Source organism: Ambystoma mexicanum, chromosome 10 (genome assembly GCF_040938575.1).
Source record: "Ambystoma mexicanum isolate Mex_15411 chromosome 10, UKY_AmexF1_1, whole genome shotgun sequence".
Taxonomy (NCBI): domain Eukaryota; kingdom Metazoa; phylum Chordata; class Amphibia; order Caudata; family Ambystomatidae; genus Ambystoma; species Ambystoma mexicanum.
In genome coordinates, this window is record NC_090932.1 from 1670869731 (window position 1) to 1670883295 (window position 13565).

Below are 13565 nucleotides of genomic sequence, written 5' to 3' on the forward strand. Positions count from 1 at the left end.
CCTCAGCACAGTTATCATTGATATTCATCACATACTACTCAACTCAGGACTTCACCACTACCCTCAGCATGGATATCATCAATAATCAGCATATACTATTCAACTCAGGACTTCACTACCCTCAGCATGGTTATCGATGATAATCAGCACAAACTACTAAACTCAGAACTTCACCACTGCCCTCAGCTAGGTTATCATCAGTAATCTACACATACTACTGAACTCAGGATTTCACTACCCTCAGCACGGTTATCAGTGATAATCAGCACATAATACTAAACTCAAGACTGCACCACTGCCCTCAGCATGCTTATCATCAGTAATCAGCACATACTACTTAACTTAATACTTCACCTCTCTCAGTATGGTTATCAGTGACGATCAGCACATACAACTTAACTTAGGAGTACACAACTGCCCTCAGCATGGTTAGCATCAGTAATCAGCCCATACTACTCAACTCGGGACTTCACTACCCTCAGCACGGTTATCATCAATAATCAGCCAATACTACTCAACTCAGGACTTCACCACTGCCCTCAGCACAGTTATCATCAGTGATCAGCACATAATTCTCAACTAAGGACTTCAAGACTATCCTCAGCTTGGTTATAATGGATAATCAGCACATACTTCTCAATTCAGGACTTCAATACTACGCTCAGCATGGTTATCAATGATCATCAGCACATACTACTCAACTCAAGACTTCACCACTGCCTTCAGCATGGTTATCATCGAAAATCAGGACATACTTCACAACTCCACTACACTCGGCACAGCTATCAGTGATAATCAGCACATATTACTCAACTCAAGATTTCACCACTGCCCTCAGCACAGTTATCTTCAGTGATCAGCACATAATTCTCAACTAAGGACTTCAAGACTATCTACAGCTCGGTTGTAACAGATAATCAGCTCATACTTCTCAATTCAGGAATTCAGTATTACGCTCAGCACAGTTATCACCGATCATCGGCACATACTACTCAAGTCAGGACTTAACTACCCTCAGCACGATTATCAGTCATAATCAGCACATAATACTAAACTCAGCTCTTCAACACTGCCCTCAGCACGGATATCATCAGTGATCAGCACATATTACTCAACTCAAGATTCACTACCCTCAGTACGATTATCATTGATAATCAGCACACACTACTCAACTCAGGACTTCACAACTATTCTCAGCACAGTTATCATTGATAATCATCACATACTACTCAACTCAGGACTTCGCCACTACCATCAGTACGGATATCATCAATAATCAGCATATACTATTAAACTCAGGACTTCAAGACTACCCTCAGGATGGTTATAATGGATAGGCAGCATATGCTTCTCAACTCAGGACTTCAATACTACGCTCAGCACGGTTATCATCGATCATCAGCACATACTACTCAACTCAGGACTTCAAGACTTCCCTCAGCATGGTAATCATCATTAAACACCACATACTACTCAACTCAGGAGTACATCACTGCCCTCAGCAAGCACATACTAATCCACTCAGGTCTTCACTACCCTCAACACAGTTATCAGTGATAATCATTACATAATACTAAACTCAGAACTTCACCACTGCCCTCAGCATGGTTATCATCAGCAATCAGCACATACTAGTCAACTCAGGACTTCACTACCCTCAGCCCGGTTATCAGTGATAATCAGCACATAATACTCAATGTAGAACTTCACCACTGCCCTGAGCATGGTAATTATCAGTAAACAGCACATAATACTCAACTCAGGACTTCACTACCCTCAATACGGTTAATAGTGATAATCAGCACATAATACCCAACTCAGGACTTCACAACTACCCTCAGCACGTTTTTTAGCGATAATCAGTACATACTACTCAACTCAGGACTTCACCACTACCCTCAGCATGGATATCATCAATAATCAGCATATACTATTCAACTCAGGACTTCACTACCCTCAGCATGGTTATCGATGATTATCAGCACAAACTACTAAACTCAGATCTTCACCACTACCCTCAGCACAGTTATCATCAATAATCAGCACATATTACTCAACTCAGGACTACACCACTGCCCTCAGCACAGTTATCATCAGTGATCAGCACATACTACTCAACTCACGACTTCACTATCCTCAGTAAGATTATCATTGATGATCAGCACATACTACTCAACTCAGGACTTCACAACTACCCTCAGCACAGTTATCATTGATATTCATCACATACTACTCGACTCAGGACTTCACCACTACCCTCAGCATGGATATCATCAATAATCAGCATATACTATTCAACTCAGGACTTCACTACCCTCAGCATGGTTATCGATGATAATCAGCACAAACTACTAAACTCAGGACTTCACCACTGCCCTCAGCTAGGTTATCATCAGTAATCAGCACATACTACTGAACTCAGGACTTCACTACCCTCAGCACGGTTATCAGTGATAATCACTAAACTCAAGACTGCACCACTGCCCCCAGCATGCTTATCATCAGTAATCAGCACATACTACTGAATTTAATACTTCACCTCTCTCAGTATGGTTATCAGTGATGATCAGCACATACAACTTAACTTAGGAGTACACAACTGCCCTCAGCATGGTTAGCATCAGTAATCAGCCCATACTACTCAACTCGGGACTTCACTACCCTCAGCACGGTTATCATCAATAATCAGCCAATACTACTCAACTCAGGACTTCACCACTGCCCTCAGCACAGTTATCATCAATGATCATCACATAATTCTCCACTAAGGACTTCAAGACTATCTACAGCTCGGTTGTAACAGATAATCAGCTCATACTTCTCAATTCGGGAATTCAGTATTACGCTCAGCACAGTTATCACCGATCATCGGCACATACTACTCAAGTCAGGACTTAACTACCCTCAGCACGATTATCAGTCATAATCTGCACATAATACTAAACTCAGCACTTCAACACTGCCCTCAGCACAGATATCATCAGTGATCAGCACATATTACTCAACTCAATATTCACTACCCTCAGTACGATTATCATTGATAATCAGCACACACTACTCAACTCAGGACTTGACAACAATTCTCAGCACAGTTATCATTGATAATCATCACATACTACTCAACTCAGGACTTCGCCACTACCCTCAGCACGGATATCATCAATAATCAGCATATACTATTAAACTCAGGACTTCAAGACTACCCTCAGGATGGTTATAATGGATAGGCAGCATATGTTTCTCAACTTAGGACTTCAATACTACGCTCAGCACGGTTATCATTGATCATCAGCACATACTACTCAACTCAGGACTTCAAGACTTCCCTCAGCATGGTAATCATCATTAAACACCACATACTACTCAGCTCAGGAGTTCATCACTGCCCTCAGCAAGCACATACTAATCCACTGAGGTCTTCACTACCCTCAACACAGTTATCAGTGATAATCATTACATAATACTAAACTCAGGACTTCACCACTGCTCTCAGCATGCTTATCATCAGTAATCAGCACATACTACTGAACATAATACTTCACTACCCTCAGCACGGTTATCAGTGATAATCAGCACATAATACTAAACTCAGGACTTCACCACTGCCCTCAGCATGGTTATCATCAGCAATCAGCACATACTAGTCAACTCAGGACTTCACTACCCTCAGCACGGTTATCAGTGATAATCAGCACATAATACTCAATGTAGAACTTCACCACTGCCCTGAGCATGGTAATTATTAGTAAACAGCACATAATACTCAACTCAGGACTTCACTACCCTCAATACGGTTAATAGTGATAATCAGCACATAATACCCAACTCAGGACTTCACAACTACCCTCAGCACGTTTTTTAGCGATAATCAGCACATACTACTCAACTCAGGACTTCACCACTACCCTCAGCATGGATATCATCAATAATCAGCATATACTATTCAACTCAGGACTTCACTACCCTCAGCATGGTTATTGATGATTATCAGCACAAACTACTAAACTCAGATCTTCACCATTATCCTCAGCACAGTTATCATCAATAATCAGCACATATTACTCAACTCAGGACTACACGACTGCCCTCAGCACAGTTATCATCAGTGATCAGCACATACTACTCAACTCACAACTTCACTATCCTCAGTAAGATTATCATTGATGATCAGCACATACTACTCAACTCAGGACTTCACAACTACCCTCAGCACAGTTATCAACAATAATCAGCACATATTACTCAACTCAAGACTACACCACTGCCCTCAGCACAGTTATCATCAGTGATCAGCACATACTACTCAACTCACGACTTCACTATCCTCAGTAAGATTATCATTGATGATCAGCACATACTACTCAACTCAGGACTTCACCACTACCCTCAGCATGTATATCATCAATAATCAGCATATACTATTCAACTCAGGACTTCACTACCCTCAGCATGGTTATCGATGATAATCAGCACAAACTACTAAACTCAGGACTTCACCACTGCCCTCAGCTAGGTTATCATCAGTACTCAGCACATACTACTGAACTCAGGACTTCACTACCCTCAGCACGGTTATCAGTGATAATCAGCACATAATACTAAACTCAAGACTGCACCACTGCCCTCAGCATGGTTATCATCAGTAATCAGCACATACTACTGAACTCAGGGCTTCACTACCCTCAGCACGGTTATCAGTGATAATCAGCACATAATACTAAACTCAAGACTGCACCACTGCCCTCAGCATGCTTATCATCAGTAATCAGCACATACTACTGAACTTAATACTTCACCTCTCTCAGTATGGTTATCAGTGATGATCAGCACATACAACTTAACTTAGGAATACACAACTGCCCTCAGCATGGTTATCATCAGTAATCAGCCCATACTACTCAACTCGGGACTTCACTACCTCAGCACGGTTATCATCAATAATCAGCCAATACTACTCAACTCAGGACTTCACCACTGCCCTCAGCACAGTTATCATCAGTGATCAGCACATAATTCTCAACTAAGGACTTCAAGACTATCCTCAGCTCGGTTATAATGGATAATCAGCACATACTTCTCAATTCAGGACTTCAATACTACGCTCATCACGGTTATCATTGATCATCAGCACATACTACTCAACTCAAGACTTCACCACTGCCTTCAGAATGGTTATCATCGAAAATCAGGACATACTTCACAACTCCACTACACTCGGCACAGCTATCAGTGATAATCAGCACATACTGCTCAACTTAAGATTTCGCCACTGCCCTCTGCACGATTATCATCGATAATCAGCACACACTACTCAACTCATGACTTCACCACTACCCTCAACATGGCTATCATCAGTAATCAGCACATACTACTGAACGCAGGACTTCACCACTACCCTCAACATGGTGATCCATGATAATCAGCAAATACTTCTCAACTTAGGACTTCACCACTACCCTCAGCACGGTTATCATTGATCATCAGCCCTTACTACTCAACTCAAGACTTCATCACTACCCTCAACATGGTGATCAATGATAATCAGCATATACTACTCAATTTAGGATTTCACCACTACCTTCAGCATGGTTATCATCAGTAATCAGCACATACTACTGAACTCAGGACTTCACCACTACCCTCAGCACGGTTATAATCAATAATCAGCACATACTACTCAACTCAGGACTTCACCACTGCCCTCAGCACAGTTATTGTCAGTGATCAGCACATACTTCTCAACTCAAGACTTCAGGACTACCCTCAGCACGGTTATAATGGATAATCAGCACATACTTCTCAACTCAGGACTTCAATACTACGCTCAGCACGGTTATCATTGATCATCAGCACATACTACTCAACTCAAGACTTCACCACTACCCTCAACATGGTGATCAATGATAATTAACACATACCACTCGATTTAGGACTTCACCACTACCTTTAGCATGGTTATCATCAGTAATCAGCACATACTACTGAACTCAGGACTTCACCACTACCCTCAGCACGGTTATAATCAATAATCAGCACATAATACTCAACTCAGGACTTCACCACTGCCCTCAGCACAGTTATCGTCAGTGATCAGCACATACTTATCAACTCAAGACTTCAACACTACCCTCAGCACGGTTATAATGGATAATTAGCACATTCTTCTCAACTCAAGACTTCAATACTACGCTCAGCACGGTTATCATTGATCATCAGCACATACTACTCAACTCAAGACTTCACCACTACCCTCAACATTGTGATCAATGATAATTAACACATACCACTCAACTTACGACTTCACCACTACCTTTAGCATGGTTATCAACAGTAATCAGCACATACTACTGAACTCAGGACTTCACCACTACCTTTAGCATGCTTATCATCAATAATCAGCACATGCTACTCAACTCAGGACTTCACCACGGCCCTCAGCGTAGTTATCATCGATAATCAGCACATACTACTCAACTCAGGACTTCACCAGTGCCGTCAGCAGAGTTATCATCAGTGATCAGCACAAACTACGCCACTCTGGACTTCACCACTACCCTCAGCACGGTTATCATCAATAATCATCACATGCTACTCAACTCAGGACTTCAAGTCTACCCTCAGCATGGTAATCATTGATTATCAGCACATGCTACTCAACTCAGGACTTCACTACGGCCCTCAGTGCCGTTATCTTCAATAATCATCACATACTACTTAACTCAAGACTTCACCACTACCCTCAGCACGGTTGTCATCGATGATCAGCACATACTACTCAACTCAGGACTACACCACTACCCGGTTATCAATGACAATCAGCACATACTACTCTACTCAGGACTTCAAGACTACAATCAGCATCGTTATCTTTGATAATCATCACATACTACTTAACTCAAGACTTCACACCACCCTCAGCACGGTTATCATCGATGATCAGCATATACTACTCAACTCAGGACTTCACCACTACCTTCAGCACGGTTATCATCAGTAATTAGCACATACTAATCAACTCAGGAATTCACCACTGCTCTCAGCAAATTTATCATCGAAAATCGGCACATACTTCACAACTCCACTACTCTCAGCACAGTTATCATTGATAATCAGCACATACTACTCAACTCATGACTTCACCACTACCCTCTGCACGGTTATCATTGATCATCAGCACATACTACTCAACTCAAGACTTCACCACTACCATCAACATGGTGATCAATGATAATCAGCACCTACTACTCAACTTAGTTCTTCACCACTGCCTTCAGCATGGTTATCATCAGTAATCAGCACATACTACTGAACTCAGGACTTCACCACTACCCTCAGCATGGTTATCATCAATAATCCGCACAAACTACTCAACTCAGGACTTCACCACTACCTTCAGCACAGTTATGAGCAATAATCAGCACATACTACTCAACTCAGGACTTCACTACTGCCCTCAGCATGTTTATCATCGATAATCAGAAAAAACTACGCAACTCAGGACTTCACCACTACGCTAAGCACGGTTATCATCAGTAATCAGCACATACTACTCAACTCAGGAATTCACCACTGCTCTCAGCAGAGTTATGATCGAAAATCAGCACATACTTCACAACTCCACTACACTCAGCATGGTTATCAGTGATAATCAGCACATACTGCTAAATTTAGGATTTCACCACTGCCCTCTGCACAATTATCACCGATAATCAGCACATACTATTCAACTCAGGACTTCACCACTACCCTCAGCACGGTTGTCATCGAAAATCAGCAGATACTACACAACTCAGGACTTCACCACTACGCTTAGCATGTTTATCATCAGTAATCAGCACATACTACTCAACACAGGACTTCGCCACTACCCTCAGCACGGTTAGCATCGATAATCACCCCAATGCACCACAGACCAAAAATGCCACAGAGCAAGAAAAGCACATCGCATGTTTTCTGCATGTGGTATCTACAGGTACCTCATGGCCCAGGGACCTGGCCTCTGACTTCTTCACTCCCTACACTTCCCTCTAATCCTAGCTCACAATTTATACTCCTGAACTAACAACCTCTGGTCAGCCGTCTGCACACAACAATGGAACCCTCCTGCACCGACTGTGTCCAGATGCACAACCCACCATGTTCACCATACTTACAACACGCCATCACACACGCCAACCCACAGAGCCAGCCCAAGGCATCGGCAGTCTCTGCGGTGGCCCAAAGCCCCACTGTCAGAAGCTGTCAGAGGGGCCCCGCAAGGCACGAGTGTCTGCCTCAACTGCTGTGCGGCTTCCATGTACTAAGCTCGCCTGAGACCACAGTGTCAGCTCCCAACCGCCTGTTGCTCTCTATAGATCAGCACCCACGCCCAGCAGCCATCAGACGCTGCAGGCCCCTTAATGGCTGCTTATCACTTTCTTTATTCAAGCAGCGCCTTTAAAGTGGGAGCGATTTACAAATAATGGCCCATTTAAGAGATGATTGTTTTGGAGGAGATGTTCGTAACGTTTCTGTGTTAAGAAATGCAAATAGGCATTTTCATTCTGAAAGCACACACAAAGCACCAGTTAGCTGTCTCAATCTACACTCTCCTCCAGGTCAATTACAATATATCAAACAAAACTGTTTTAAATTAACTATATTTTCAGATGTTCATATTTAATGCACCAAAAAGAGTTTATTTTTGGTAGAATGTGATATTTTCATCATATCATATATGACCCCTGCATTTGTCAAACACTGAAACACAAACAGGTAACCTTTTTTCACATTGCATGTTATTATACTTCTTGAAAACACATGTTCAGAACCCAAAGGCCATTTTTTTGCATTTTGCTGAATTGCATTCTGGTATTTGTAGTCTCCCAGTCAATTGTACACTTTTTGCTTACATTTTTCTGTAATGATTTATATATTTGAGTGAATACCGATATTATGGTAGGTGTACTTTCCAAGTCATGTTTATAAAGCAGAGTCTTGTTGAAAGTCAGACATGGAGTTGAGGAGGGGGAATGAGGAGAGGGCAAGTGAGTCCTGACTATTTGCCCAGGATGTGGCAACAGAAATTGCAATCCTAGAGACGGGTGCAGTTATTTTTCCCTGAATCTGGCCATGTGCTGCTATTCAGGGCACGCGTAAAGGATACATGTGGGTGGGCAGCGTAGTTTTCTCAGAAGGCGGACGCATCTCCCGTGGGTGTTTTTGAGGTCAGCAATCTTGTGCAAGCATTTGGCTACCAGGATGTGACCCAGGTTGTCATGTTTCCTATGCAGACACTTACCCACAAGGCTTGTACTACTGAGATTTCCTTTTCTAGGGAATATTTCACTACATATTGCTGGGTTAAAAAGGTGAGCACATTTTATACTTGGCCAGCATATTTAATGAAAAATGTTCTCTCTCTGTTTTTTTTTTGTTCCTGTTGTTGATTACTTTTTTGAAAGGCCAGTGCTCTTTTTTTCTGGTGCACATTATTCTAAGGGAAAAGGTCAAGTGAACTAATTTTGTACCTTTCACTTTAAGATATGCTCACTTACTGTGCGTATATATTCCTGGGTGCCAGCTTTTGATTTTCTTTATAGGGGCAAAAGTTCCCATATCGAGTGAAACGCAAAGCCGTACTCATCCCCATATCAAAGCACCACATTTTACAGCACATGTTGCCACAGGAATAAGAAATAAGACATGATTTACAGGAAGGTCTAAACGGTTTACATCTCAACAACAGTCTCCCAACCTGCTCAGGTGCCATTCTACACCCAGCGAACAGTTTTGGCCTGCTCACCCCCTCCAATCAAGTCTCAGGAGGTACCTTAATGAGGCTATCTTTTGTATTGAGCAGCAAACAATAAACGTAGTTATTATTTGCTTTTTGTTTTCTTACTGTCATAATAATCCTTGTCTATAATTTCTGAAATAAAAGCATATTGCTATTTTGAACAATATGCCCAAATGTACACACAATAAAAATAAAAATCGTGGAACTTATGCATAAACAATAATTGTTTTCAATTAGCAAAACACAATCACCATATTTTTGCAATGCCTTCTACAGTGTTTTTAAATCAAAGTTCCAAAAGACCTTTTGCAAACAGTATTTCTATTAATTACATCTGGGAAGAGATGCGTTCAAGTTCCTGAATTGCAAACTGCTCTCAAATCCCGGCTTCTCCACTTAACCAAAGTTTGTGTTCATGCAACTTTTATCACACTGTGCATTATCTGCCAAAATTAGAATCTGTACCATGTATTCAGCTGTCTGCTACTTCAAACAAATGCCTCACTCCTCATATTGCCACATGGGTAAATGTTAATATTGACAATTCATAGACCGGACGCCAGAGTGCATTTGTCTACTACCTTACGCATGGCAACATGTTTTTAATTTAACTTCCCATGATGCCTTTTTGTACTAAAGATATCACTGATGCCACTATCAATGCAAATTAGGGGGGCCCACACATCTTTGGGCGCCCAGGGCCCTTCACATCCTAGCGCCGGCCTGGCCTACCCCATGCAGGTTTGGGTGACAGTGACAGACTGGGATCATACAAAGTTAGAGGCCAATAACTAGGCGCTGCCAGCACACAGAGCCCTAGATATTCTGGGCGCTGTGCAAATGCCTTTCCCCTCTCACACCTCTGCCACCTCTTCTTGCAGGAGTCAGTGCCAAACACACACTGTAGAAGCTGCGCTTAAAACGTCCCAGCTGCGTTACACTCCGTAATATTAATTTGGTGATTTATATAATAGCACTCCATGCCAGGTTCTTCAAGCTTCCAAGCGCTTTAACAATCAGTCTGTCACTCATGGTACTCGATGTGTGCACCTTGGGAGGATGAAAGGCTGGGCCAGCAATGCGTTGTTGTGCACCTGTAACCTGCACTTCACTGATACCTCTGCAGTAAGCACTACAGCCACTGAGCTAAGTAGCTTACAGGCAGCAGCAACCACACAACCGACTCGCTGCCCATGTGACAGGGATCGAAAGAGACTTGCGTGGTGTAGACTGTCGGGCGCATTTTTGGAAAGTGCATACCTGGTCTCCAGCTTTACCTTCGGTCACTACCCACAACCTCCCGCGCTGCTGTGTCTGTCTCATGGCTGGTTTAAGCGTAATGGTGCGTTAAGCTGTTGCACGGTGCTATGCTGTGTGCCACGCACGATACTATTATGCAGTGCAATGGAATGGTATGTTGTCATGTTCTGCTCTGTCATGCTGGGGCACCATGGCTAGTCCTACAAAAACGACTCCTGATAGTGTAAATAGCACTAGTGCATAAATGTCCAGAGCGCAAAAATCGAAGCATGTTTGCATCAGGGCATGGTACTGCGGTGAGGGCAAACATTGCCATTGTGCAAACATGAATGAAAAGAATTATTTGCACCACTGCAATTTTGCCGTAGTGCTAACTACACTTGCACTAGTGCGAGGTTAATGTGAGACCACCTCATGGGTGCATCGTCCCGCTGGAATGTGTCTGCAAGCCTTAACTTCGTGACCTTGTAGAACATGTGTTTATATACTTTCATAATTAATGGTGCACCTTCCAACACTTATAAGTTAATTAACAAAGCATAACGTGTAATCTTGGGCTTTTCTAGCGCTGCAACGCGCCACCTCTGCCCGCTTCAGGGGCCATCCACAATCCAAAAACACATGAACAGCCAAACTAGCAAAAAGAGCTTCGAGGCACTTACCTGGGTGGTCGCGAAAGTTGGCGTAGTTGCCGTACACCTGTGCAAACGACAGAAGGAGACACCTCAGTACCTTGGGTTGGACATTAACCAACATAGAAGCCAAAGAGTTGCGTTAGATGTTGGTGTTTCCCTGTTACCTGGTTCATAGCCCGAAATAATAGGGAGACGTGGAGCCAGGACACGAGAAGTGCACGAATCCCCATCGCCCCGAGCCGGGGGCGAAACGATGGATGAATTCCAGCCTCTCCTCCGGGAGGAAGCCCCAGGCGTCCTAAGTGCTTCTACCGCAGAATCCTCCAAAAAATGCGCCCGAACTTCTGCGCCGTTCGCGAACTCCCTGGTTAATCTCAGTCCGGCGAGGTTTTCTGCAAGTAACTGTATTTGAAATCAAAGACTGCAGTAACAGCACCCCAAATTCCAGGTAGCGCTGCCCCGCCGCAAAGACCCACGCAAAATAAAATTGTCTCCGGTTGAAAGTGCCAAAATCGTGGCAATCACGTGGGTTCCCCCTTCAGCGACTTCCCCAGTTGTTTGCGAGTTCCGTCTGTGCTTCGTCTCAAGTTTGTGGCCAGCTGTAGATTTTACAGTCCTACCAAAATGCCAGGATGTATTGGAAGGCGTTCACGTGGCTGCCCCGCGGGTGTGCTGTGCGCCTCTCTCCTCGCTCCTGGCCCTGCTGGGCACGCACCTCCGTCCCCGGACCCCCCTTCCCTTTCCAAACTTTCACCCACCCCCTCTCTATTTATAGCCCGCTGCTGCTCCCTGGCTGTGTCCTAGCACCGGTCCGCTCAGGACAGGCGCACATTAAACAGTCACTGGTGATTTATAGGCGCTATATTACAAAAACCTTGCACAAGTGCACGTGCAATCACAACACCCGGCCACACTGTTGCTATTGCATTATGCCGGGGCAAAGGGCTAGTGCAAGCATTGCCCTGCTGCAAAAATGCATTGAAACAGCAGTTCATCTTGCACCTGCACTGGTGCAAAGTTTCTGTTGGAGTGGCCTTTTTAAACTTTTTGGGCCCGATTAATGGAATTCCCTGCGCAGGAACTAGGGATCTTGCGCGCTAAACTGCGTGCAAAATCCTGTTTCACGGAATGGAATGAGCAGGACTTTTCAAGGACTTGTGTACAGTTGGCGCAGGCTCGGCACGTCTCTGCAAGCCGTCGAGAGCCTTGTGCGAGACAACACGCAGAGTGTGGGCTTGGATTGCGCAGAGAGCTGGCAAGGGGGCAGAACACAGAAAATGGGAAAGAACATGTGAAAAAGTGGACATTCCGAGAGACGGGCCGTAGGCAGTCCCTCCACGCTCACAATTAGACCAAACGATGCGTATTCATGGAACCGCCAGTGCAGCCTCTCGGAATAGAAAGGGCCACACAAATCCCTCGATCTCTACGCCACTCAAAGGCAGGCGTAAGGACACTTGTGCACAGGAATCGCAGCACAGGGTGGGTTTGCATGTCAGATTTAGGGGTGTGTGTATGCAACCAGGGTTCCAATCGAACGTCGGGTGCACGTATGCAGTGTAGCGGGGTGCAGGAAAGGTTTACGCAGGTTCTCACGCAGATTTTCTGAGTTCAACCCGAGTTATGGATATTCTTACGCATTTTGGCAGGGTGCCAGCAACAATTAAGGGGGACCCTGTGCATAGTTCCCGAGATGCAGGCCCTCTTGCAGGGGACCCCACGCACTGTTTGAAGGGTACATGTATTGCGCCCCGGGGAGCACGCAATGGGAGCTGTTGTGACTGTTTATGCTTTGCGTGGGGGCGTGTTGGGGCGTTCCAGGTGCAACTTACGAATACGCTTACTTTGTGCAGAACATTCCATGAATTCGCGTGGTGCACATTTTTTATTCT

At 44.0% G+C, this 13565-nt stretch overlaps 1 protein-coding gene across 2 annotated transcripts in view; it reads right to left on the reverse strand.

The window, feature by feature from the left end:
• ADGRD1 (adhesion G protein-coupled receptor D1) overlaps positions 1-12389 on the reverse strand; it is a 1635406-nt gene extending 1623017 nt beyond the window's left edge. The window contains exons 1-2 of one of the 2 annotated variants that reach the window (XM_069620079.1): positions 11838-12389; positions 11701-11737 (exon numbers count right to left, since the gene is read on the reverse strand). In XM_069620079.1, the coding sequence (XP_069476180.1) occupies positions 11701-11737; positions 11838-11903 (103 nt within the window). In that variant the 5' untranslated portion in view covers positions 11904-12389. The remainder of the gene's footprint in view (positions 1-11700; positions 11738-11837) is intronic. The other variant, XM_069620080.1, reaches the window with a different exon arrangement.
• Positions 12390-13565: the final 1176 nt, after the last annotated feature.